Raw genomic sequence first — 26,232 nt, 5'->3', positions numbered from 1 at the left:
AACAGACAGAGAGAGACAATGAGCTGGAGATGGTTCCCAAACCGCACATCAGGGGCTAAACGCTGCACTCACGCTAGAGGGAAGTGAGCGGAGCTCCGTGCAAGTCCGGCAGAGCTACGCTAGCCGAAACACAGCCTGAATACAAGAATCACTCCCCAATGTCTGAACAACACAGAGCAGCCCCATCAGGGCTTGTCTGCGTCATGCACCACCCGCCCCGTGGCCGGTACCCGAGCAGGGCGCTAAGCCTTCCTCTTCCACGAGCACCAGAGCTGCTCATGATGCCTAAAACCTGCCGTAGAGAAAGGGCTGGAGCTGCTTGATGGAGCACATGGCCCGCTGGGTGCCCGGGCCACCCCGAGCCCTGGCCCCAGGAGCGGCAGGAGAGCTCACGGCTGTTGGCCCCGGCAATGGCAGGAGGCACGACGAGCCTCCCCAGAGGCTGTGACACAGCTCCACCAGTCCGCTCCGGCCTGGCCTCCCACTTCTGGCTTGCACTGGAGGGAAACAACGTGAGCTGCCGCACCTCACCGCGACCGGGACTCCTGCAGGGAAGGGCCCTGCCATCACCTCGCCCGGTTCTTCTCCGGCAGAGAGTCCCCAGAGGTTGTCCAAGCTTTGTACTGACCTCCTGGAGAGAGGCGAGAAACAGCCTATACGTAAATCCTGACCGAGAAAGAGGAAAAGCCAAAAGAATGAAAGGGCTGGGTAATTACTGTGATGTGATGTAACCTAATCCCCGAGTGTTTCTGGCACCTGCCAATACAAATAATTTCACTAATTAATTTGAAAGTCCAGGTAAGCCCTGGAGCCTCAGGCACCAGGCACGTGCTCCCAGCAGGCTGAACCCAGCGTTCTTGCTCAACGCCCAGGAAGAGCCAATGGAGACTTGCCTGTCAAGTCTGAAAGAGAAAAACCTGATCTGTTTAATTACATGGTACAGGCAGAAGTGGGGGTGACGAGAAACCTAAGATGTGTAATGGTAAATTCTGCTTTTGGAGATACCCGTGTAAGTGCAGCTCTTGGGGTGAGCGGCTCTCGCTCCCCAAAGGTTCACGGAGCTTGTGCAAACGCTGGGGGAGGACGTGGGATCGGCCGGTGGGGAACCCGCTGGAAATTGTGATAATCTCAGTAATGTTCTTACTGGTTTCAGCAGGGTTGGAGTGAGGCTGAGAAGAACTGCCACCTGCCCAGAGAAGGGGCTTCTCAGCCCCGTCCCTGTCCCGCCACGGGAGAGCCGCGCGTCCCACCAGACTGCAGACAGGCTGCACGAAGCTCTCCCCTGGGCTGGCCATGCTGCTGCCGTGGCTGTGGCTGCCCATTCACCAGCCCTGGGGCTAGTGGCCACCACAGTGTCCTCACCCATCCCCTCACCCATCCCCTCCTGGGTACCCCAGCCAGCAGGACCCGGCTCTGGGAGTTCACCCCGGTGGGATCCTGCAGCACCAAGTAATTTATTTCTTCTCTTCATTTCTGTATAAAACATGTCATGAGGTTTAATCTGCCATCCCCTCCCTCCCAGTGATGCACTCCGGGCTCTCTGCTAAGCCCAGACAGGGAGATTTACATCTTATCTAACAGGAGCGTAAGATTTATAGATAACTCCCGATAAGGAATGCACCGTGCCAGAAAGACACTTTTGTGCTAGTAACTTGATCAGTCATTATGCTATAAGTTGACATCTAATTAAGCCTCCACAGGGATCATCAGGTCCAGAACAGCTCTTCAGGAGGAGAAAATCCACGTCTAAGCACCACAGTGCCATCGTGTCCCGACAGCTTATCCCCAGACCCTTGCACTGCTGTAAATGATAATGCTCCACAGGTAAATCTCCAGTACTGCTTCGGGAAGAGCTGCCGATATTACCTACACTGGAACAAGGCCTAGCAGGGGCAATTTTCCCACCGCTGCTCTAAAACACGGCAAAGACTTATTTCTCAGAGACTTTTCTAGGTTGTGTCCGTGTCCCTACTGGTGTCAGATGCCACGAAACATCTCCTGCAGCCCCAGGGGACTCCTCTGCAGGCTACAACCTTCTCAAAGGATTTACTTTTCTGAATACATCTCTCGCCTCTAAATGGGCTGCATACATCAGCGTAGATGTGTAAATCCCGCTCTCCCTCAGTAGGCTGCTAGACGTATATTTCCATTTCTTTTCTCGACACTGCTATTTGGATGCCTTCAATGGAAATGCACAACGTGGCTGAAACTCTGCTTTTCTTGGCGTTTCTCTGTCATGCTGAGAAGGAAAGCAACACCGCGCTGGTGAGAGCCAAAGGCTTTGGACGTGTCAAGATGCACCTGGAACCAGCGCCCAATAACTCACTTCAGCAACGCACAAAGGACAATGGTTGCCTCCCCAGGCAGCAGGTGTTTCAACAAGCGCTGAACACTTTATCCCATTGCCAAGGGTTTCAGACCGAAATGGGCAATTCAACCCTCTCTGGAGGACTGGTCATGCCTCAAAGTTGAAATCACAAATATCGGGGGGGGGGGAGGTCAGAACACGGAGCACGACGGAGAGCTGGGTGAGACCATGGAGGATGCGCTTACATGGCATTTGCAGGTAGCCCACGCTCTGTCCTCCAGGCCAAAAGGAAGCCAGGAGAACACGATGGATCCCAAGCACGGGAAGGAGCGGGACTCTGAGTCCCTTCCATGAACGCTTTCACTGCTCGTAGAGACATTAGCTAAGAGGGTGGACGTCACCCACCGTTTTTTCTACCAGTCGTAATAAACATTGCCAGTGACTTTTGATTGGGAATGGGTTAAAAGGAGGAAGGAATTATTGCACGTGGGCCATTCCGGAGGTGAGAGGAGACACCTTAAAAAAAAAAATTGTTCTTCTGTCTGGTCTAAAACTCACTGAACCCAACAGAAACACTCCTGTTGCCTTCAACAGACTTACCCAGGCCTGATGGAAATGGAGGGCATCCTTGATGAATTGCCAAGACCTCCTTCGGCGCGACACGTGCAGGTCTCATCCCTTCTGGTCCGAGCCGCCCAGCCGGGAGAGTGACACAAACCACAGCACCTTCTCGCTGGTGTGGACATGGTGGCGGCTGTCCCTGTGGTGTTCAGAAGAAAGCATGGCTGCAGAGCAAAGAAACCAATGTTCGCTTTCTAACAATGTTTGATTTCTTGGCACCCTCCACCCAGAGACCTTTCTTTGTGCTCCTCAGTAACGCCACAATGAAGGCAAGCTGCCCCAGCACCTGCTGTTCAATATTTCACCTTGCTAGGTCAACGGCCAAGGTAATCAAGTATATGGGGAAACAATAAAAAAGGTATATAAAACAAAATGTCCACCCCATGTCCTGGTTTCCAGCCCTCTTTGCCAATTTCTGCCCCGTCAGCCTCGGTTGTGAGGATATATAAAGCCAGCACAATCCCTTGGGGTGGCCACGGCAAGACACGGACTGAGTCGGAAGAATGGGAAGATTGGCCAGGAAAGGTAAAGATGCATTTGCAAACTGAATAGCTTGCTATAAGCATTGCCTGTACTTACGTTGCTGTGTCTCTGTAAGGGTCAGTTCTCATCAGAAGTCCACTTTCTGCAAAGACTGATATAAATATGTCTGTTTTCTGCAGGTTAAACTTTCTGAATTGCTTGTTTTCTTAATATTGTACGAGCATTACGAACTTTATAAACAGTTCCCAAATGTTTTTCAGGGGGGTAGATAACACTTTCACCTTTTTATTTGATTTTAGCCTCCTCCATAACTTCCATGCGTTCCTCAATTAATTTTAGCTCCTGTTTCTTTGCTAGTTTTATACCGGTTGTAGGCCATTATTGCTCTTCAGCAGGCAGGCTACCGCTGCAAGCGCCACTGGAGCTTGCAGACTTGCAGGAGGTTTTCAAGGCTGAGCCTTCTGTTAATGCTTTTAAATCCCCAGGCACCACACGAGAGCTATGTGTTGTTATTGCACAAAAGCTGACAAGCTCGGGACCACAAACCCGACCCGGGAGCGGATCCGTGGCTCCCGAGCGTGGCCGCGTGCCTCGGTGGCCGGGCCAGGGCCGTGCCGCTCTGACCGGGCTGCCGCGGGTGCCCTCCTCTTCCAGGCGCCGGCACGGCGAAGCTCTGCACCCTGAGCGTCCTCCTGAGCCTCCTGGTCCCCGCTCACACCACCAGGTCACCCGACTGCGGGGGCATCCTCACCCCATCAGGACTGAGCTACCGTAAGTCCGGACCCCGGATCTCCCACGCCATCAGCAGGGAGGGGAGGCAGCAGCTTCTATCAGTCCGGCGATGAAATACCAAACACTGTCACCAGAAGCCTGTGCCATTAACCAGCTCACTCCAGCATCCCCTTTCTATAGCTAGTAACGGGGGGGCTGAGTAAAGGATGGAAGCGTGGCGCCTGGACGGATTTCAGTCTGTCCGTCTCTGTGCATCAGACCACAAGCTCCAGAGGGGCTCATGAAATATCTGCCCTGTTTCACAGTTGCTGAAGTTTCAAAGCCACATGCAGAGACAGTCCTGAGGCAGGACCTGATGGCCCCAACAGTCCCAGACCTGTTTCTCGGCTCCCCGAAGCCCAGCAGGTGAGTCCACAGCTCTGCCTTGCCCAGGCTTTGCCGCCGTACCGCTGGTTCACCCCGGTGTTTAGCTGGAGCGCTTTGACTATCGTCATAAAAGGCATTTTGCCAGCGAGGGCAAAAAAACCTCCTGGAGATGAACAGGGCTGTTTGCCGGAGAGGTTTAGAAAGGAGCCCCTGGCTCTTTGGGGTTGAAGGGCAGCGACCCCCGTGCCACCCTCGGGGCACTGATTTATCCGTGCACGGTGCCGATCTCATGGACTTTTGGGATTTGCCCGCTGTGAGAGCAGCCAGGGATTGCACATCTCTCTGTGCCGGTCTCCCGACGCCTTCATTTCTGCTCCAGCAGGAACCAGGTTAACTCCGTCAAAGTCGCCGAGCTGTCTCTGTCGCTCATCCCCGACACCGGCCTGCGGCTGAGCATCGATGCGGACCTCGGCATCACACCTGCCCCGTGAGTGCCAGGGCTGCGGGGTGGAAGCAGCCCAAGCTCCCGGCCGGAGCGATGGGGCCGCATCCAGCACCGGCCTGCGGGAGCGGGGGTCCGGGGGGAGCGGGAGCGGCCCCCACGCTCCAGCCTCCACCTCTCCTCCCCTGGCACAGCTCGACCACCAAGGTGATGAGACTGTCCATCCTGGCGGACCTCCACGTGGAAATGAACCCCGAAGGGAACCTGGAGCTGGTGACCTCTGCCTGCAAACCCACCGTGGAGGAGGTGCAGAGCACCGAGGAGACGGACAGGTCGACCCCGTGGTTTTCCTTGTTATGAGATCTGGGTAACGGGGCAAAAGAAGAAACTGAGGCACAAGCATTTCTAGGCAGGAAGGTGATACGACTAAGATCCGCTCGCTGCTCTAAAAGCTTACGAAGGTTAACACAAAAACTTTATCTTTGTGGGAAGAACTTTGTTCTGCTTGGAGGGTTGGTTTCCCCCATTTTGAGAGAGCTTCGTTCTCTCCTAAGGGAGGGGATCTTTTAAAGCAGCGTAGCAGGAACATTTTTAATGCAAGTCTAACGGCTCTTCTTCAGCGTTTTAGGATTCTGAATTGTAATCGTAGCTTACTAGATGATAGCAAATAAAGGTAATACTTTCTCTGGATGCCTTTTGGGTCAGATAAAAGAACCAGCTCGCCTACCCTTGGCTGAGCTGGTTCTCGCCTAACTTCTTCCATTCTGTTGTTTTCATTCAGCAAGTCCTCTAGTTCAGATGCGGACAAAGAGATTAACATCGATAAGGTAAGATAAAGTTGGTAAGGGCGTGAGACAGGAGAAGACACAGCTGTACAGTTCTGTAAGAATTAGAGCACTTTAAGTCAACCTGGTGCCTCGCCAGGTCTCCCCCGCAGCCCCGTGGTCACCGAACGCTGGCATCCCCTGTCTCCCGGCTGCCGCGTGGCCGGCTGATGGGGATGTCTGCGCCAGAGGCATTCGGGGGATGCCTGACGCCGGCAGAGCCCCGTGTTCACCCACCACCTCTCTTTTTGTTTTTTATTCCATAGATTTGCCTGGAAGTCTCCAAATTGCTGCTTTTGCCAAATGAACAGCTCATATCTCTGACAGGTGAGCGTTTGGCTTTCACTCTCGTTACAGACTAAGGGCTTCGGGGCTCATTTTGGAGCGGGTCACGAGATGGGACGGGCTCCCGCCCTGCGGCAGAAACCTAGCAGCAGTGGCTCCGCTGCCGTCACCTCCCCGGGGACCCGCTCCCTCCGCCCAGCTCTCTTTCCCTGTCTCTCTGCTCAGGAAACCCAGACACTTCCCAGACCCAACCTGCCCCCCTCCTCTTTCTGAGCACCCCTCTGCTTGGTTTGCAGCCCAGTTCCCCATCACGCCGAGCTGCCAGGTCCAGTACCTGCCCCTGGCTGCACCCATGTTCTCCGAGCAGGGAATCACCATATCCTTGCAAGTAAGTCCTCGCTTTCCAGCACTCACAGCCCAGCTCCAGGCTTTGGGAGAGCCGCCCCCTCCCAGTGCCACACGCCCCGACGCACCTCAAACTCCTTCTCTCCTTGCCCATGTCCCCGCAGACGACTTTCCAGGTGGCGGGGATGGCAATCCCCCTGCCAGTCAGCCCCGTGCCCTTCAGCATGCCTGAGCCGGCGAGCTCCAGCCCTTCCCACCTCACCCTGGCTTTCTCCGAGCACTTCTACACCAGCCTCTTCTTTGCCCTAGAAACGGCTGGAGCCTTCAACATGACCATCCCGGTGAGTAGAGCAAGCGAGCAAGGAAGGAGTAGAAAATATGCATTTGGAGGGACACGAATGGCTGGAGGAGCCATGTGCCCTGCAAAGAAATGAGAGTGTGTCTCTGAGTGCCCGTGGCAGGCGCAGCCCCTCACCCCCGGGCTCCCAAAAATATTGCTGGTCTAATGATGATGGAGAATTTGCCATGAAGAGTAACCAGAATGCTGCTCCTGGCACATGCTGGCGTGCAGGAAGGCTCCTGTGCGTAGCCGCGCACGTGGCACGGCGTTCGCCGCAGGGTCCGCACGGCCGTGCTGGACACAAGCCCCCGAGCAGCAGCCCCAAGCAGCCATCAGCCGGATCACAAGCTGTGCTTTGTCTTTCAGAGCCCCCTGACCACCGCCACCATGGCACAGAAGATTACGCAGGTTCGTTGCCGTCGCTGTCGCTCCGAGAGGCACGGCCCCAGCTCAGGCCGTGCCCCCCAGCCCCCTGCCCACCACCCCGGGGGCGCAGGGGACGGCTGCCATGCCCAGAAATAACCCCTCTCCCTCGGCAGATGGGCTCCCTCTTCCAGGAGGACCTACCGGTGATGCTACAAGCCGTGGTCAGGAGCTCGCCTCGGGTGGTGCTGGAGGAAGGCAAGGCAGCCCTGAAGCTCTTCCTCACCGTCCACGTCGGGGCAGGCTCATCGGCCTTCCAGAGCTTCCTGAGTGTGAACGTGGTGAGCGTGCTCTGCGCGTGTGCCCGAGCTGCACCCGGGCAACGCCCTTTGCTCCGAGACCCGGTCCGATCGCAGCCGTTGCAGGGGGCTGATGTAGCCTTTAACCGCCACGGCGCTCACGGTCCCAAGCGGCATTTGCCTCCAGCGCGTAGAGCAGGGCGAGGAGCACGTCGCGGGTGGCAGCACAGGGATGGGTTCATTGCATCCCACTATTCAAAGCTGAAGCGGGACCGTTTGCTCACTCTGAGCCTGCTCTCTCTTTTCCCCTTGCAGGATACGTCTGCGGGACTCCTCCTTAGCGTCACCGACACAAGGATGACGATCTCTGCAGCAGCGATAGAGTAATGAACCCGGCTATGTTCCGAGTCCTTGAACGGGACGTGTCCCAGTCGTAGCAGGGAAAGGAGAGGCAAAGTAGTCCGGGGAAGTCCTTAGCTTTTATGGTTTGGGCACCGCAGAGGTAGCTCTGTCTCAAGGGGAACGGTGAGACGCCAGTAACGTGTTAGGGAGAAAAGTGAGCATTGCACCCTTCCACCCCCCCATTCAGCACAGGCGTACGCAGGCAACCGGCACACACCAACACCGTCCGCCTCTGCCTGCTCCTGCCACGCCGCCGGCACCGCTGCCGAGGAAAGCACGCGCTCGACTGCCCCGTCCGCAGACACAGCCGGTGGCTGGGGGGGCTCCGGCACGCCCGGCCCTGGCAGCGCCTGCGGCTGCCCAGTGCTCCAGACCCCGGACCCGCAGCACCCCGCACCCCAGCCCGCTCGCCCCGGTGCACGCCAGCGCAGCCTGCCCGCTTCCGCGGGGCCCCACAAAAGCCGTTCGGTCTGGGTCAAAACGTCCTCGTGCCCTTGCTGCCGCGCCCGGGGGGAAAGCCAGGCTCCGGCCGCCTGCTCGGACGTGCCCAGGCACCACGTTCACCGCCGGCCTGGCCCTGAGCTCAGCCCTGGTGTTCGGGGGAACGTGAAAGTCACTGCTCATTACAACTTATTACAGCAGCTCCTGTGCCACTCTTTGTTTTCCAGGGATATTGAGCTCAGCCTGGCTGCCTCCGACGTGGGTCCCGTGCCGGTAGGTGCCCCCAGCCGCGCACCCCTCGAGCGACCGAGCGCAGCCGCGTCCCCTCCTTACACCGTGCTGCTGTGACGTGCTGAATGCAACAGCCCGCGCCTTAGCACCGTCCTGTAACGGCCCGCTCACGCTCAGCTGCGCCGGCCAGCTCAGACTGCCTCAACCACCCCAGGCAGCGGTTGTCACCGGGGAAATATTTACTTTGGGTGCTCGCTGCACCCTGCAGAAGGGAGAGGCAGGTCCCTGCGGGATTAGGAGAGGTGCAATGAGCACCAGGACCCCTCTCTTGCTGCTCCTTGCCCCTCTCCTTCTGCTTCAGAGTCAGGCCATAAGCAAGCTGACCGTGGGTTTCCCTTTGGCAGGCTGCCTTACTGGAGGAGTTATTTTTGCCCACAATCCGTGAGGAGGTACCGGCTCAGATGAACGGTGAGGAGCTTTGCAGCGGTGCTGCCGCACAGGATTGCACGACGAGGACGAGGGCAGCACCCGGCTGGCAACTGTCCCTCTTTTTTTTCCTAGTGGTCCTGAGCGAAGGCGTATTCCTGCCCCACATCTCCAGCTTTACCTACACTGACGTCAACGTCGTGATTCACAAGGTAAGAAATAAGAGATTTAAATTGCTCCCTGCTGTGTTTGATTTAAAGGGAACCCAGGCGTGATGCTTACCTCCTGGCTCCAAAATAAATCAGAGCCTGCTCCTCTAGCCCTGCTAACCCGCAGAACCAAGTTTCATCGCTTTAAATAGGCATAGGTCGTCCCTAGCCCCACCGACACAAGCAATAGCCGGGGTGGAGGGGCCACTGGCCTGTGCAGAGCCCCACGGGCACCTTGCTCAGCCTTCGTTCCTCCCCTTGCTCAGGACTACGTCTTGGTCCCCTGCAACCTCGAGCTACAGGCGAGGACTGGAGAGCAGACCACCGTGGGCTGAACTCCGGTGTCCGGAGTACACCAGTGGCAAGATGGTTCTCTTGACTCTGAAATCATGCTTTGTGTTTTGTCACTGCCTGAAATGTTGAAAATCTTCTTTCTCGCCTTACTAAAACAACACTTTCTCAGATTTCGGAGAATAACGGCATTGCACTAGCGGCTTTCTCTTCCAGTCCTGCTCTTGGTATTTTTGTTGCACAGAGAGGATGTAACAATGTTCCTTACTTCAATTAAACATTTCGCTTTCATACTGCATTTTCCGGTGTGACTATTGACTTTTTTTGCCTCAATGATTTGTACCTAAAGACAGATGAATTTTGTCTTGCTAAGAACTGGTACCGGTACAGATGTCCAGACCTTACATTTAAGGGAGCATGAAAATTCCACTACTTTATAAGATGCAAAGCAGCCCTGTGCCTCTCAGCTGCAGAACGACATGGCCCCTACCAACAAGAGATCTTTCATCTGCTTTTCCTCCATTTCTTGTGTTACTATGGGAACATTACGGCTGGTGGTTTTCCCTGGGTCAGAAAGAAGGGGGTGGAAAAATCAGTCTGCACAATGGTTTCTAATTTGAGACCTGAAGGCAGTTATATTTTCAAAACTATACTTCTATACTATACTATACAAAGCTCGTCACAGAAAATGCTGAATGCAACGCGACTGCACACGTACAGAGGGTGCGACACGCCGGCTCGGCGCGCGCCCGCCCAAGGGCACCAGCGGCTGCGTTTGTCAATACTGGAACGCTCTTTCCTCCTGACCACACGCACCCCGCGCTTGAGAGGCTGCCCAGCACACCAAAGGGGGGGAGCCGCAGCAGACTCGAGCGGCTGAAGTGGAAGGCTGGGCTGGTATCGGGGCTCCTCAAGCCGCCCGAGTTGCTCCGTCGCCGGGTGCTGTCGGGAGCTGCCTCGCACGGGGTGAGGGCGTTGCGGTGCCGCTGCCCCAGAGGAGCACCCTTACTGCTGACTTTGCAGCTCTCACGTAAGCTCTCTGATGGCGATGTTTCACTTAACACCCCAGCCATGAAACCATATTAATTACACATACATCTGCTTTCACTTGCAACAGCTATACGTATTGTTTCTAGCCTCTGGAGCTGCTGAAAAGCACTTCAAAACCTCATCTTTCAAAGACTCAGAAATAGGAAAGCAAACAAAACAAGCCAAGTTGATTTATTACAAGGAGTAAAAAACCCTGAAGGTTTATATGCCCAGCTTGGGGACCTGACTAATGATTTTAATGCCCAAAGTCGGCAATAGCGGGAACTGCTCCTAATAAAAGTTTCCTGGTAGGGCTGCAGCCATTATTCTTTGACTAATATATTTGAAACCAGTTTCCCAAAAGGAATAAGCTACAGCAGTAAAAAGATGTATTTATTTGCCAGTGGATATTCTGGCTTTCGGCTCTACTGCATGGCTCTGCATCTCCAGCATAGGGTTGGGGTCACAGGAGCCGCACGCCCCAGTTCCCAGCCCCGCACGTCCTACCTGGGACCAGCCACCGGCTCGGGGCAGGGCTGGCTTACGCTGGAGAACTGGGCTCTGCTGCTGCTCCCTCCTGTCGCCCCAGTTACTGAGCCCCTCCGGCGCAGCTGCATCCGCAGGAGACGGCCAGCGTTGTCCCCAGCAGTCACTGTGGGTTCACCTGGAAAAAGAAATGCTGAAAAAAGCATTTGTATGAGCGTCTTTGGCATCAACAAAACCCATCATTTTCCTGGGCGGTATCCCAGGGTCCCAGGGGACACACGGCTTCCCTTGCCGGAGGCACACGGAGCAGGACGTGACAGCCAAATGCGGGAGCAACGGAGCCGAGCCCCTTCGCCAGCCCCCGCGGAGCAGCAGAGGGATGAAGCTTTACCAGGACATTCCTGGAGCAAGAGCTGAGAGCCCGAAGCCCGCGCGCAGCCTGGGCAGAGCAGCCAGCCCATCGCACCCCGCTCCCGCCGCTCACCCATAAAGAGACTTTCTAGCGTGTTGGGGTGCTGGCACGCTGGAAAATGACTGATAGTGGGTTTTCCACAGTGAACAGGATTGTCCCAGTTCTTATGAATTCCGACTTGCAGTTTCCCGCGCTGGATTTACTCCTGAACCCACCAGCAATGCAGAGCACTAGATTTACGAGTTGCAAAAGTAATGAGTTACACCGAGGAGATGCCGCTCTTCCCTTTTGAAAAGGTTCCTCTGCTCCTTCCCGCTCAGCCCCGTGCGATAAATGATGCGACAGAGGCCAGGCCCCAGGAGGAAAAGCTGTTACCAGATGCACAAGACAACTTTTCCACTTCCCTGGGGCCCCAGGCTCGCGCAGCCCCTGCCCCGGCTCTGCCAGACGGCGAGCTCTCCAGTTACGCGCTTCCCGCTGTCTTTCCCTTCTCAAGTCAAACAGACCCCTGGGACAGAGCAGATCCCAGATTACCCTGCAGCGTGCCAGCAAAATTAATCCCCCCAGCAGCCCACAGCGCGCACAGAAGTGCTGGCCAAAAGAGCGTGCAAAAAAGGTGCTAAACTTTACTTACAAAACAGAAGGTGTTTGCTCAGGAACCAGAATAAAACCTTGCACAAACAAAGCCCGTCGTGCCAGCCTGTGGGCAAAAGGGACGGACGGAGAAGCCAAGCCCCGTCAGTCCAGTGACCCCAAGGCGGCACAAAGCAGCTGCGAGCGCTCCGGCTGCCGGCGCAGGGCAGCGGGGCCGCTCGTCCCGATCACCGGGCGACGGGGCCACGCAGCCCCCCAAACCCCGCTCTGCCAGCGCCGCGGGCGCGCCAGCGTCAGAGAGCACGAGCAGCGGGCTCTGAGACTCCCTGCTCCCGGCCCCCGAGCACGCCCCGATCGTCCACGGCGTTCCTCTTGTTCGCACCCTGCATCGCAGAGACTCCTCGCCGCGTGGTTTAGCTGGGGATGGGGCTGCCGGCAGCACGCTGCTTGAGCGGGGAGCCCCATCACCACGCAGGAGCATCACTGCCGCCCAGGGACAGGGCAAGGTCCGCGTGCCGGCAGCTGAACGGCCTTTGGAGAGCGTGGTCCCACCGGCACGATCGGCCTGCACGGAGCTGGGGACCAAAGGAGCCGTTCAGGCTCACCGAAACACCGGTCTCCAGCACTACGGTGTACTTCGACCCACCCACAACCCTCCTGCCGTGACACAAGACACGCCAGCCCACGCGACGACAGCGCGCGACACCAGGTTTGCCGTTTGGCACAGCACGGGAGAGCTCTGGGCAGTCTGCGCGAACCGGGACTGCTGAGGGGTCCAGCGCGTCCTCTGCTGCGTTCAGTGATTCCTCTGCCACATCTCGCTGTGATGCTGGAAATTAACGCTACACCCAAGGCCAGGCAGATGTCGAACTATTCTTACCTTCAGGCAGAAATACAGAACAGGAGAGTGCCCCGTCCGCCACCTGATCGATCGGTGCTGGACTTCTTCCGTGCACGACCCCCGCTTTAACAGTGACGTACCACATTAGCTTTGGGGACACTAGCTAGTAAGAATTAACACACTAGTAATAACGTCTAGTGCCGGGAAAAGCAGGTGTTTGAGAGGCCATTTAAGACCTCAGATGTTGGGGGTTTTACCCAGAAAAACGTATTTTTTCTGAAATCAAAAATGCCGGAATTCTTTTCCCTGGGACACACAGAGACCAACCGGCCGTTACATTGGTCTCAGCAGAGGCGGACTATTGCGGGCAGATGGGTGTGCTCCAGTGTTATCATACTCCTCAGTTATCTGGTAGCGGAGTTTTCCCTTCAGATTCTATTAGGAAATGCTTCACGACCTTTGGAAATTCAATTTCATTCTGATTTCTGATGTGGCTTAGCGTTTGGTCAGTAGGTTACCCGGCCAGGAGTAGCCACTGAAAATCCAAGTGGTTTTTTCTCAGGAAGTTTGAGCGGAAAAAGTTTTCAAACCAACACATCAGTTGTCACAAAGGAACCAGATCCCATGGCAGGAGGCAGGAGAGAGCCTCTCCCTGAGAAGCATCAGAAACAAGAAGCTCATTCCAAGCACTAAAAAAGTAGGAATGTTTATTAAAAGAGTTACATGACAAATGTGTCCTGAGCTCCCGCTCAGCACGTCATACCCTCTGAACGCGGATGGTGGCATTTGCTTACAAAGCCATACGCAACAAGTTCACTTTTTCATTATATCAAGAACAATTTTCCCCTCACAACAGATTTAACAATTCCACTGCGGCATCACATGCAACTGCTATAACCGTGACCACAAAATCATCCTATAATTTCTCTAAATAAATATTTGTACACAGAGCTGCCTATCAGGTTTGGGCTTGTGCAAGTACCTTAGTACTCACAGGAGCCAGTTAGCTTTAAAGTGTCTTACATGTTATCAAGAATCTTGAATCAAGTTTAGAAAAGAAAAGTAGATAACGCCGGTCTCGATGCTCCATCCTCACTGCTCTTTCTTCCTCTTTCTCTGCCAGAAAGACCTCTCCGTGCCTTGCACTCCCCAGCTCACACAAGAATCACCAGCAGGCCCTGAAGAAGCGCAAGGAGCGACACAGCCGCGTTATCTCCCGGCCTCGAGGGATGCTGGTTCACAACAGCTCGTCAGCAACGCGCAGCGAACAGGAAACCCTCTTGCAAAAATCCTCCCGTCGAATTTGTAATAAGGAGGGCACGGTGCCCTCTGGAAGCGTCGGAGAACACCCCAGCTCCTCTGGGACATCTCCAGGATGCACAGGGCTGGAATTTGGTGCAATTCAAGACGCTTTGAAAGGTGCCGCTCGAAAGGGCTTGCCAGAGCCCCTGGACCCACATCAGAGCTGCTCACAGGGTTCTCCAGAAAGGAAGGGCAGCCTGGACGGGGGAACCAGGTCCTGCCCCAGAGGGGCTGAACACGGCTTACTGCGTACCTGGTTCGATAATACTCATGGGCGTGAAGTACTCAGCAGCATTTTCTGACCCGAAGGAGGTCAGACAGAGCAAGCCTTTCCGGCCTTTCAAGGCTTAAAACCTACGGCTCTTGCACAGTAAACCGCCACCGGCAGGGTCCTGTTACAGGAGCCAGCTGCTAGAAAGAGCCCCGGTGACCCGCACCGGTGCCTTGCAGAGGGAAATAGCCCTTCCAGACACTTACCGCCAATATCTGAATATCCACCTGTATTAAGGGAATGCCCAGCACGTTTGGCAGAGGGATCCCGACGCTCAGGGTGCCTGCAGGGGACAGACGGGTCCTTACACACTGCAGAGGGTGAGCCCAGCTCCCGCCCCACGACGAAGCTGCTCCCGGGGGGCGAAGGGCGCGGAGCTGCGCAGCGGCACGGAGTGCAGCACCGCCGCGCACGCCGCCTTCTGGCTTCCCTTGTGTTCTCTGCCACTGACTGTTGCCAGGGCCCTTAGGACTGAAGCTGGGTGGATGGTGTAAGAATGAGGTTGGGACTTTTAAGTACAGCCTCAAAATGGGGATTGCAGACCTTTAATCGCTCCAACTCTCCTGCTACAGCGTTCAAGCATGCACACATATCCCTCTCCCCTCCTCGGTCAAAGCACTCCCAATGTTACAGCTGTCCCGGTCACCTTACCGTTGATAAGAGGCAATAACGTTTCCACCAGCAGGCTGCTGCAGTGTGGCTTCAGGATCGAGATCTGAACCAGAGGAGGAACAAGCGCGTGAGCAGCGCTGCCAGGCACACGACAGGGGCAAAGCACAGCCCAGCACCGTGGCTGGAAGACAGCCAGTCCTCAGGACTGGAAATCACTTCCCACTGACACAGCAACAGAACAAATAGTCCCTCTTTTCTTTAAAGCAAATCTACTTTTCCTCCTCGATTTGTATTTGGTCCTTCCTTTGGGAAACCTTCTGCCAGGTAAAACTCCTGCTGGAGCCCCGTGTAAGCTTTGCCCAAGCAGGGGTGAATAAACAAACAGACTTCAGGCTCTACATTTGCATTATTAGAAAAGGCAGAAGGGAAAAAAAAAAACAAAAAAAAAGCAGCAAAAGAAGAATAGCTACAACCTACAAAGTAGAGCAGCTAACAACTAAGACCCTCAGCAGACGTAATCCATCACAGTCTGGACACATTTCAGCATCACGCAGCAACCGCGCGTCTCCCTCCTTCCCCAGGGCTGCAGCGCACGGCACTCGGGCGCTCTGCCCGCCTAGCAAAGCCTAGACTGGTACGAGAGACTTACGTTACTGATGCCAACATCAGAAGACTTCAAGGAGAGGGAAGTGCTGCGGGGAAAGTAAAGCAAACAGCACGTCAGACACCAAGTCCCCGGGCAGAGCTCACAGACCCCACCGTGAGACCCCTGCCGTCTCCTAGCGCAGCGTTAGCCCACGGGCAAGGCATCCCTGCGAGGCATCATCGCGGCATCCATGAAGGCATCGCAATATTTTAACACAAAAATCAGGCACTGCCACATTTGCAAGAGAGAAGAGAAATTAGGGAACTAAAAGCAATAGATCAACACTAAAAGCTTCACCTAATTTTTATTCCCTTGTAAATGAAACAGCACTGCAAGAGGGCACACGCTAGCTCCTGGCTTCCCCTTCCCTCTCCCGCGCCCAGGTAGTTATTCACCTTGGGAAAGGAGTCAGCTCCTGGGTAGCTGAGAGCAGAGCTTCTAGAAAAAGGATCCAGCCTGGATTTAAAGATCATGAGCTCTGGATAATTTGCTGCAGCTCCTAATCTATCATTGCAATCACACAACCATCTCCATAGCTAAAACATATGCTTTATTTCCACTTTGAATTTCTCTTTTCTACCTCTGCTGAATCTTGTTATATCTTTGTCTATTGAATTAAAAGCCCTTTGATGCATTTCTGTTCTCTATATCGCTGCCTACAAGCTATGCCAATGTTGCTTCTAAATCTAGCTCTTTGACAAGCTAAACGGCTTGAAATCCTCAAACCTCACGCTATAAGGAATGCTTTCCCATCTTTAATCATACCTTGACTGGCATTAATGACAGTACTTGCCTTTATTCCTTTATCACTCACGTCCAATATCAGACATTTCGAACTACTGCCCAGGATCAAAGTCAAGCTGACAGTCTTACAATTATTCAGGTCACCTCATTTCTCCTTGTTATAAAACTGACACACGCTTTTCCTCCAGTCTCTAAAACTTCCCAGCTGCTGTAATGTTTCCTGAAAGTCAGCGATACCTGTCCACCTCATGCCATCAGCCAGGTATGAAATTCTCAGACTCGGGAAATGAAATGTCTGTTTTATAGACACGGAAAAACATTTCAAGGTAGCGGCCCCAGAGCTAACGTTGCGATGCAGAGAACGTCACCAGCCTGTAAGAGGGCAGCAGCGCTGCCCGGCTTCGTCACAGCCGTGTTTGTGCAACGCTCCCGTCCCTTCTGCCGTAGCTCAGGCAGCTCCAGCAGCGCCGTGTCCCCGAGGGACACGCTGTTACAGCGCCCGGAGCCCCCCGATGAACCGCAGCCCTTCCCGCCGTCCCGCTCTCTTCTGGCCGCTGCTTCCCGGAAAACTGAACCTGTACCCTGAGCTCCGGGAAAGCCGGAGCTGCCCAGCACAGCTGAACGCCCAGGGCTGCCGCAGGGGAGCGAGCAGGCTGGGGCGTTGCAGCAGGCTTTGCTTCGAGCACCCCTGCGCAGCCGCCGCGGGGACAGCCTACCTGCCCAGGGACAAGCCCAGCACCAGTCTGCCTCCGGCAATCGACACGTGGACGTTTAGACTGAGGTCCTGCAAGCAGACAGGGCGCGGATCAGCCCGTGGAGACGTCCCCGTCCCAGCTGCCAGTCACTCGGCTGGCTGTACGCTTCACCAGTTTGAGGTCTTCGCACCCACACTTACGGCCTTCAGGAGCAGGAGGTTGAGGACGGGTCCATCTAAATGCTTAATGAACACCTGAATCATGACCGAAAGCTCGACGGTGGCTTTGTTTTCTTCCAAGAGGATGAGCGGATTCCCGGACAAAGTTAGCTTGATGCTCAGAGGACCGGTCCCATGGCAGGTGGAGCACTGTGGGAATCGGGGACACAGGGAGGTGGCTACCCGCGCCCCACGCAGCGGCCAGGCTGGGGACGGGCAGTCCTCTGGTGGACTCTCACAGCCCCATAACTCTGTAGGGCCTCCCCCAAGGTCACACAGACCTTGGACAAGCCGCATTTACAGAGCAAACAGGTCCAGCAGCATAGGCTGGCACTCCTTGCTGCAGGCAGCGAGGGGCTGAGGAAGCAGAGGTGGGCACGAAGGGGGCTGTGGCCATAAGAGGGTGCCTGTGGCGCCCAGGAAATGGGAGATGCCAGGCATTTGTCAGCTCTTCCTGTCAATGGCTGTGAGCTGCGAGAGAAGACGTTCCCCTGCTCAGGGAGCGGGAGAAGGTCGGCTACAGCCGGCGGCACGCAGGAGAGCAGGCACCGTGCAGGGGCTGCTGAGGGCTGGGCACAAACCTCCGGTCCCTTCGCCCGCTCCCATCAGCTGGCCGGGCGGCAGGGCAGCCTCCGGCTGTGCTGGCGCGGCTCGGCCGCGGTGCACGCTCAGCGTGGCCAAGGGGAGGGGAGCGGAAGACTGGAGACCCTTGGCGGCAGCAGCCCGGCACGTCCAGGAGCACCACTTGGACGGCCTCGGAGCTGGCGAGGTTGACACAAACCCTTGCACCAGCAGAAGTCACTCACCCCAGCGGGAATGAGGGTCATGATGGCTTCTTGCAGATGGCTGGCACCGGAGAACTGTGGGAACAGAAGTGCAAGCAGCCCCCATGAGCACCCCAGCCGATTTCAGCAACACCGTCCTGCTGGGGCCCCCCTCTCCCACTTGCGTCCCTGCTCCCAGCCGGCTTCTTCGCACTCCTGGGGCCGGTCCCCGAGCCCTCATTCGCTCACTGTCCCCAGCGAAGCCCCGGGCAGCTCAGTCACCCGCAGACCCGCGTTACGGCAGCACCCCGAGCCCTCCGCCTCCCCCGTCGCTCCCCAGCTGCCTGGGCGATTCCCGGTCAGTTAAGGAGAGAGCGACCAGCAGCGGCAGGAGATGTCACCCACGGGCTGGCAACACTTGTGAGTGTGCAGACCCCCAGTATTTCCCAGCGGAAGTACAGATGAGAGGTACAGAAAACGCATACGCCTAGAGAATTGCATTGCATATATGAAGTCGCTTTTCTCAGTGACATTTTAAAGACTCCTTGAACCAGATTACAGACCTCCAGGAGTCCATGGCATAACCAGTACACAACTGGTTTCAGCTGGTATCCCTGGGGGTGCCCGTACAGAAACAAGAACGGCTGATCCTGGCACGCGCTGTTATAGCTTTCTGAGAAGAGCAGCACGGAGGCAGCGCTGGGGCTTGAGCACCTGCAAGCGAGCACGTGCACACGCAGGCCCCGGCCCGGCCGCGTGCCGAGCGCCGGCAGAGGCTGTGCGTGCCGTGAATGCCGTGCACAGCTCGCTCCCTGAGCAGAGCTAAGGTCACGCTGGCGCCTGTCCCTGGCCACCTCCCCCGGCATGACACACAGGTGCTGCTACACTCACAGCTTCTGGCGTGCAGGTGAAAGTCTGCGGCGGTATCTGGATCAGGAGGGACAGGACTGCATTGAGAAAGCTCTGGCGTAGTCCCAAGACCAGAAGCTTGTCCAGCAGAGGAGGCAAAGTGGAGGCGGACGAGTCATGGGGGATGATGCTGCCTCCCACCTGCTTCACCGCACCCTGCGAGGAGAGGTGACGGGGACGTTAAGCCGACCCTTCAAAGCCGCGAGGCAGGCCCAGACCCTCGGGACGGAGGTGCGGGGTCTGTGCCAGCTGAAACAGTGTCGTGGTTTAGCCCCAGCCGGCAACTGAGCACCACGCAGCCGCTCGCTCACTCCCCCTCGGTGGGATGGGGGAGAGAATCAGAAGAGCAAAAGTAAGAAAACTTGAGGGTTGAGATAAAAACAGTTTAATAGGGAAAGCAAAAGCCGCGCACGCAAGCAAAGCGAAGCAAGGAATTCATTCACTACTTCCCATGGGCAGGCAGGTGTTCAGCCATCTCCAGGAAAGCAGGGCTCCATCACGCGTAACGGTTACTTGGGAAGACAAACGCCATCACTCCAATGTCCCCCCTTCCTTCTTCTTCCCCAGCTTTATATACTGAGCATGACGTCATGTGGTATGGAATAGCCCTTTGGTCAGTTTGGATCAACTGTCCTGGCTGTGCCCCCTCCCAGCTTCTTCTGCACCTGGCAGAGCACGGGAAGCTGAAAAGTCCTTGACCAGTGCAGCAACAACTAAAACATCTCTGTATTATCAACACTGTCTTCAGCACAAATCCAAACCATAGCCCCATACCAGCCACTATAAAGAAAATGAACTCTATCTCAACTGAAACCAGGACCCTCCCCTCGCCAGCAGCTGAGGGAAAGCATCGGACTCGGAGCAATTCCCTCTACGTTTAATAGACGAAAGGAGCTGCTAAAGGCCAGAGCGCCTAACTGGGGCCTTCTTAGCTAATAACACACGTCGTCCAAATCGCAACTCGCTGCTTCAGCTCATCCTTGAGATTTCACTCCAAGAGCAGGTGAGCGGTGAAGGTGCTGCCAGCCCGGCGGTCCCAGCCCTGCCTTCCCTCCCTCCCGCGCCCCGCCACGGGCGAGCCGTCCTCGGGCTCCACCGCAAACGTGCACCGATACCATCTACTTGCTAAGGAGACCCGGGCTGACAGCTGGGGGTGCTGGGGGCAAAGACTAATCCCGGTGAAGCCTCCGCACTAAAGCACGAGCAGCAGCGCCGATCGTACAGACTGCAGCGTCTGTTATTAGCCCTTGCTATTCCTTATTGCTTATGTCCCAGTTGCTTCTCGCTAGCCACTTCCTTTTATTTAAGCTCTCCTGTTTGAAAGTACTGTTTGTTTTTTGCTGGGTTGGTTTGGTTTTTTTCCCAGTGAGACAGTAGTAAAAAATCCATTAGCTTGGTTTAGCATTCACCCCCCACAGAGGCTGAATAGCGAAGGCAAAAAGCAGTAACGGCCAGTCTGCAGGCAGGGCGAGCGGGAGCATGACAACTGTCCCAGCAGTTACAAACGACAGGCACGCAGTCTCAGGCAGTCTCAGGATAAGTTTGTAAAGAGAGCAAAAGAGGGCTTGAAGAAAAGCACATACAGTCACTTCGTGGTGATTTGGGTAAGGATTTAAATATTTAGCTAGCATTTCCAGAACGAGTCGTTAGCCCAGCTCCTCCGCGTGGTTGTACTGGAAGAAGACAACTGCTCCCGCGGGATTAGGCGAAGAGTCTGAAAGCCACCGCGACGCAGTCACGCTCGCAGAGTCCCGTCACCCAGCGTTAACTTACATCTAAATCCAACCCAAGGAACAAGCCAGAGGTAAACGGGAGGCTGGCCAGCCGGTAGTGAATTGTTCCTGCCGTACCAACTGGGATCACCGCTTCATGGAGAAAAAAAAAAAGATCATTACAACCTCAGGAAAGAAGCAGCGACACAAACTCCTCCCTGACCCCGCAGGCCCCCAGCCAGACCGCACACCCACAGACCAGGTCCCAAGCACGCACTTCTGGGGGATGCTCGCTGCTGCTCAAAACGGGCAAAACATCCCCAAATTCAGCGTTGTGGGGTCTGCCTTTAGAATACAGCCCATAAAGAGCATTAAAGATAACAAGCTACATCCAAGGGTGGCGTATAAAAATGGCGTAAGGAGGGCCATGGCGCGAGCGGTTCACTTGGAGGGCTCGGGTGTGAATTCAAGGCTCAAGAAGAGTCCTGAGAAGCGCGGCCCCTCCCTGGTGCACTCGCGGGCTAGGCGTGGGACAGGCGCTTCCCACCACGGGGCCGCCGGGCACGAGGGGAAGCAGCACCTCATCCTCCACAAGAAACGCACCGTTGAGAGTGCCCAGAAGCTGGATGTTCACGAGGTTGACGACAATATCGACGACGGGACACAGCTGCAACACAAAGCAGAAACGCGACCGCTCGACCCCCCTCGCCAGCCCTCTGCGGGGAGGCGTCACCCTGCAGCCTGACCAGACCCACTCCTTTTAATCTAAATCCCCGGGGAATAAGTGCTGCCTGGCACTGGGCGGCAGCTGGGACGCTATGAAGGACTCGGGGGCAGTGGAGCATCCCTCGACCCGTGGTACCGCACCAGAGGGGATGCTTGCATCTGGGGAACGTTCCAGGCATCGCCCTGCCCGCAGAAACACGCGGCAGCAGCCAGGCTGGCCCCGGGCATCCCTGCCGAGCGGCGTGTGCCGGTGACGTGGAAAGCAGCCCAGAAAGTCGGTGCAGCTTGCTGTGAGCCCACAACATGTTGTTCCTGATATTTCTGCGTTTCAGCTATGAAAGGAGGGCAATCTTCAGGCTTACCAGACCGGGCAGAGTTGCTGTCAGCTGCTTAAGCACTATCTCATTTACTGATAGGGAGAGTAACCTGGAAAGGAAAGCAAAAAATTTCCAATCGCTAGAAACACAGCTCCAGGACAGGAGACCGAAGGATCTCCAGCCTTCATCTTACACACTCCTACGTCCTCAGTCACCCTTCAGGGACACTGCTGCAGCCAGCGCTGGCAAGAGCAGGGGCTGTGCAGAAGGCAGGGAGGGAAGGAGCTGCTCCCCTCCCCGAGGGGAGGATTGGGCCAATTTCTGAGGAGCGAAGGCTTCAGCACTTGGGGCGTGCAGACATCACGGCACGAAAGGAGTGAGCCTCTCGCAGTGTAGCCTGAGTTTGGTTGTCTCCCTCTGGTATTCAAATCAGTGCTGTAGTTAAGGGAAGGTGGAGCTGCTATGAAATATCTTCATGTTAGTTATTGGAAACAAACAATTTACATGTGGAATAACAAGGAGAAATCTGCTGGGTAACATTTCAACACTGCTGCTAAATGGATCACTCTGGGGTGCGTGATGCCTGCAGGCAGCGCAGAGCCATTTACTTTTACTAATCAATATATTTCTGGACTATTGAGTTAGAACATGCAGCAGCACACTCGGCAAGCCACAGACAGCAGGAATTCATAATGCATCTCGTTATTTATGCCCAAGTTCTGCCTATAGACGCATCTGAGGAACGGCCATGAAGTCAGTCATGTACGTCCGCACTCCCCCTTGCCCACCGGGAGCTCACCTCCTGCACACCATCACTTTAGTCCTGCTAAAACTTAAAATATGACCCCCAGAGCGGGTGAGCCGTGTTCCTCTATTCCCTTACACGATCTCTTTCAAACCAGCTGCTGCACTGATTGAAATATAACGCATAATGCAAAAATTAATTAGGAGAAACTCAATGAACCTGAAAAGTGACTAATTCAGAAGCAATAAAAGAAAATATTTCCCATGATCAATTTGCCGTGGCATTCATCAATACCTGAAGTCAGCAAATTCTTTCTGCCAAGAATTTAATAAGACTGCGCGAGAGACGGGGCATTTGCATGGAATCACCCACCCCACAGCGATCAGACCGAAGTCCACATGCCCAGCGTCTTTCTGTGGCGGCAGCCCAAGGCAGAGGACGGAGCCAGGGCAAGCACTGGTGCTCTTTTCCTGGAACGCTCCCTGCCCACTGTTCCTGCCCTCTGGATATCCGCTCGCTAGCTAAGTCTGAAGAAAGCGCACTGGAAGAGGCACCAAACCTCATACTGCAGATCTTAACATTTCCATGGGCAAACAGGGCAAATTAACCCTCACTTTCCAACAGCCAAATTTTTGGCCAGTTCCACTGAAGCAACTAGCTGTGGCAATGGGAAAGAAATTACTTCCCTGAGGCCTGGCTCTGTATCAGCTTAGCACCGTCTGTGTCCTGGCAGACTGTCTAGATCACTGGATAAAGAGAAGAGGATTACAGGTAATGGAAAACATAAATCCACAGGCACTTACCCAGAAAGGAGCTTGATCTTTACGGTACCAAGAACGCAGAGGCAGTCTTCAATGACGACCTGGACTGTGCCCGATTCAAAATTGGTGCATTTAATGTTTGCAGTAATTTTCACATCCACTAAGATATTAATTAGTTCTGAAAGAAGGCCAACCAAGCTGAAAAGAGTAAATGGGTTGAACAGATTTCATCTCTCAGCCTCTAACCAGAGAAACTCAGCAAAGCCAGAAGCAACAAACTGCACCTCCGTCTCCTGCAATTCATTACAAATGCCACAAGCCATCTTTCGGTGCCTGTTCTGCTCTGTGGCTTTATTATAGGTAAGAAACACCTAGAAATCCGTAAAAGATGCGAAACGTTGCACAAGCCCGTGGGTAGGGGTTTCCCTTTCCGCGGTGAAGTGTCACACTCACCAGTTGCCGCTGAGCTCCAGCTTTGCGGCGATGCTCAGCTGGACCCCGATTCCTGGCAGCAGCGCCACTGACAGCTTGGGGAGCCGAACCTTGACAAGGTGTAAGCTGCAAACAACAGCAAAAGCTGGCACAAATTAAAAGCATCTTCTAACAGCTGAGCAGCTGTACGCGCTGAGGAACCTACAGCGCCCACATCACCACAGCCACCTCCAGCCAGAGGCATGAGTATCACAAGCAAGAGACACCAGCTCCGGGATGAGCAGCAGAGTCTGCAGCTGAAACCCAAAAGAAGGCAACCTTGAACCAGACCGGGGTGGAAGCCAACTTTACAGAGCAGTCAACTTTTTCTCTCTAGGGCACCTTCCTCTCTCTCTCAGTGCTGTCAAGCATCTCAGCTATCAACAGCAGCATCACAGCCATCAGCCTGCGTCTGCATCCATAACCTGCAATGCACTTCACCATCCGCCTTGCTACCACACAGAAAACTTTTGTCGGGCCAGAATTTCCGTATCAAAATAAAATGGGGATCACTACTTGGGCCAATCGCGCCAACTGCAGCTCAGCTTTTGTTGCTTGAGGATTGCTGGTCAAGGTGCGCTCATGGAGAAGCCCTCACTCTCCACTTACCCGGTGATGCTGGTGGGAGAGCTCAGCAGACTCCCGTCACCCATGATGTTTGGGAGCACGAGGCCCTGGAGGTGCTGCTGCAGAAGTCCGTTCTGAAGTATGGCATCCGAGAGAACTGGAAAACATCTCTGCGTGAGGAGCAGCACGTGCAGCGACGACCTGCGTCCACTCGCTCAGATGTGCCCTGGCCAAGGAGTCGCACAACAAAGCCCCGCCGCCCCCCAACACTCCTGATAAAGTCATTCGCTCTCTCAGTGCAGTCAAATCACGCAGGGGATGATATTTTACAACGTGACCTAAACCAAAGCTGCCCTTAGTGACTTAACCAGGAGGGGTAGCAGCGGAGAGCATCCCAGGCCGCCGACTTGAAGATTACGGTGCGGCCGTGCGCTGCCAGCCGAGACAGCGGCCCCCTCAGCGGGAGCTGTGCTTCAACTCACCACTTGTTGCCCATTTGTAAAGGGGGTTGGTTTGTTTGTTTTAAACAGAAGCAACTTGAAACAAGCCTCTTGTTTTTTGCTGGAGCATTGCAAATATTAACACGGCCGCTAAACTTCACAGCAGTTGTTTGTCAAATATCAGCTGCTCCAATAGAGAAATGAGAAGCTGAGACAAAAAGAGGGAATAATCCAGATCGAGCCCTGAAATTCTGTATGGCCATTTGGTGCTGAACTGTGTCCCAGTTCTGGAGCAGAGACATCTCCCTGACCCGTGAACCCAGCGATGGCTGTCAGAGCTCTAAGCAAAGTCTGCAGCCCTGAGGAACCATAAAATAAAGATGAAGACACTCAGGAGGTTTTACTCCACGTCATGCTCCCAGCTTTCAAAACAAACATAACTCAGGTTTTCTAGTTACCATTCTGCATTGCCCCTGGACTGACGGCGCAGGACAGACCGGACAAGACTTCTTGAGAGGGCGAGAGGAGGCCACAGAAAAAGACGATTCCAAAAAGCTTCAACATCGTCATCTCCAGAAGACTTCCCTGCTGGCGAGGGAGACATCAGAGCGAAAAGCGGGGGAAAAGCCTCTAAGAAGGGATCCCAGAGCCTTTACGAGGAAAGAGGTCGAGCGGGAAATCCCTCCTCTACTCTTTATCGAGCTCAAGGAAGACTCTGCTTGAGCCTGGGGCAGCAGGACCTTGTTCATGTCCACACATATGGAGAGACTTCAAGTGTGGGTCAATAAAAGCCCTTGCCTTGTCCTTTGTGACTTGCCCCAAATATTCTACGTGTTCACACAAAAGAAAGGCAAACTGCTTTTCCCTGAACTGGTGTTTAAGCAGTCGTTATTTCTGCATCCCTTAGATGAAAAGTTACACGTGTTTTGGTAAGGGTCTTTGCCAAGGGAAGCATCTGGGGGTTATTCTTGTTCTTTCTAACTTTCCAAACCAATAAACTGAAGCTCAAGTGATAAAAATAAGCTACCTATGAAGTTATAAATAATAATTATTAACATAAATGTAATTATGAAACGACAGACACAGGCAGATGATTAGGAGCCTGGTGCACAGCAAAGCCTCAAACTACAGCAGCCACGCACGGGGCACGCTGCGTGCGTCCTTCCAGAGCCAGAAGGTGACACCAGTACCACCGCGCACGTCTCCCGGCCGCCGCGCAGCCCTCGCCAGCCGAGGCTTCGAGGCACAGACGATGTCATTACCTGCATCAGCTGCAGCCAGCTGGGAAGGGCTCTCGGGTCCGCTCGGGCTCTTCTGGAAGTCGTCGAGACTCTGCGTCGTTCTCCCTTATTTTCCTGCAACTGAGATGGAAGCAGTTGCCCTTATATAAAAACCGCAGCCAACCAGACACACCTTTTCCTCACAACCTCCACGTCTCACGAGCAGGCATCCCTCTATACCCTTGCTCTTTGCAAGCAGCAGCCAGCTGCCACCTCTCTTGATTTATACGAGGTAACGTCACTGCTGACTTGACCGGTTGCCGCTTTCCTTTGTGGCCTGGA

The 26,232-nt window shown here is 54.8% G+C and overlaps 2 protein-coding genes across 2 annotated transcripts; one reads left to right on the top strand and one right to left on the bottom strand.

Moving 5' to 3' along the window:
• Positions 1-3,432: 3,432 nt before the first annotated feature.
• On the top strand, positions 3,433-9,452 carry BPIFB2 (BPI fold containing family B member 2). Its single transcript, XM_075516962.1, has 16 exons — positions 3,433-3,454; positions 4,067-4,183; positions 4,450-4,549; positions 4,893-4,992; positions 5,121-5,284; positions 5,734-5,779; positions 6,043-6,103; positions 6,358-6,449; positions 6,571-6,747; positions 7,113-7,154; positions 7,286-7,450; positions 7,724-7,791; positions 8,479-8,524; positions 8,887-8,950; positions 9,044-9,120; positions 9,384-9,452. Exons 1-16 carry the CDS (start codon positions 3,433-3,435, stop codon positions 9,450-9,452), a joined length of 1,410 nt encoding a protein of 469 aa, XP_075373077.1.
• A 4,426-nt stretch (positions 9,453-13,878) lies between these two features.
• On the bottom strand, positions 13,879-26,001 carry LOC142417077 (BPI fold-containing family B member 4-like). The gene is made up of 16 exons (XM_075517389.1): positions 25,933-26,001; positions 25,129-25,258; positions 24,273-24,387; positions 23,646-23,750; positions 23,235-23,390; positions 21,732-21,795; positions 21,247-21,310; positions 20,705-20,796; positions 18,914-19,087; positions 18,065-18,118; positions 17,241-17,408; positions 17,062-17,129; positions 15,605-15,647; positions 14,995-15,058; positions 14,550-14,626; positions 13,879-13,948 (listed from the first exon to the last, which is right to left on the bottom strand). Exons 1-16 carry the CDS (start codon positions 25,936-25,938, stop codon positions 13,925-13,927), a joined length of 1,404 nt encoding a protein of 467 aa, XP_075373504.1. The 5' UTR covers positions 25,939-26,001; the 3' UTR covers positions 13,879-13,924.
• Positions 26,002-26,232: the final 231 nt, after the last annotated feature.

This window comes from Mycteria americana, chromosome 14 (assembly GCF_035582795.1).
Source record: "Mycteria americana isolate JAX WOST 10 ecotype Jacksonville Zoo and Gardens chromosome 14, USCA_MyAme_1.0, whole genome shotgun sequence".
In the NCBI taxonomy this organism is placed as follows: Eukaryota; Metazoa; Chordata; class Aves; order Ciconiiformes; family Ciconiidae; genus Mycteria; species Mycteria americana.
This window is presented reverse-complemented; position numbering and strand designations above follow the sequence as displayed.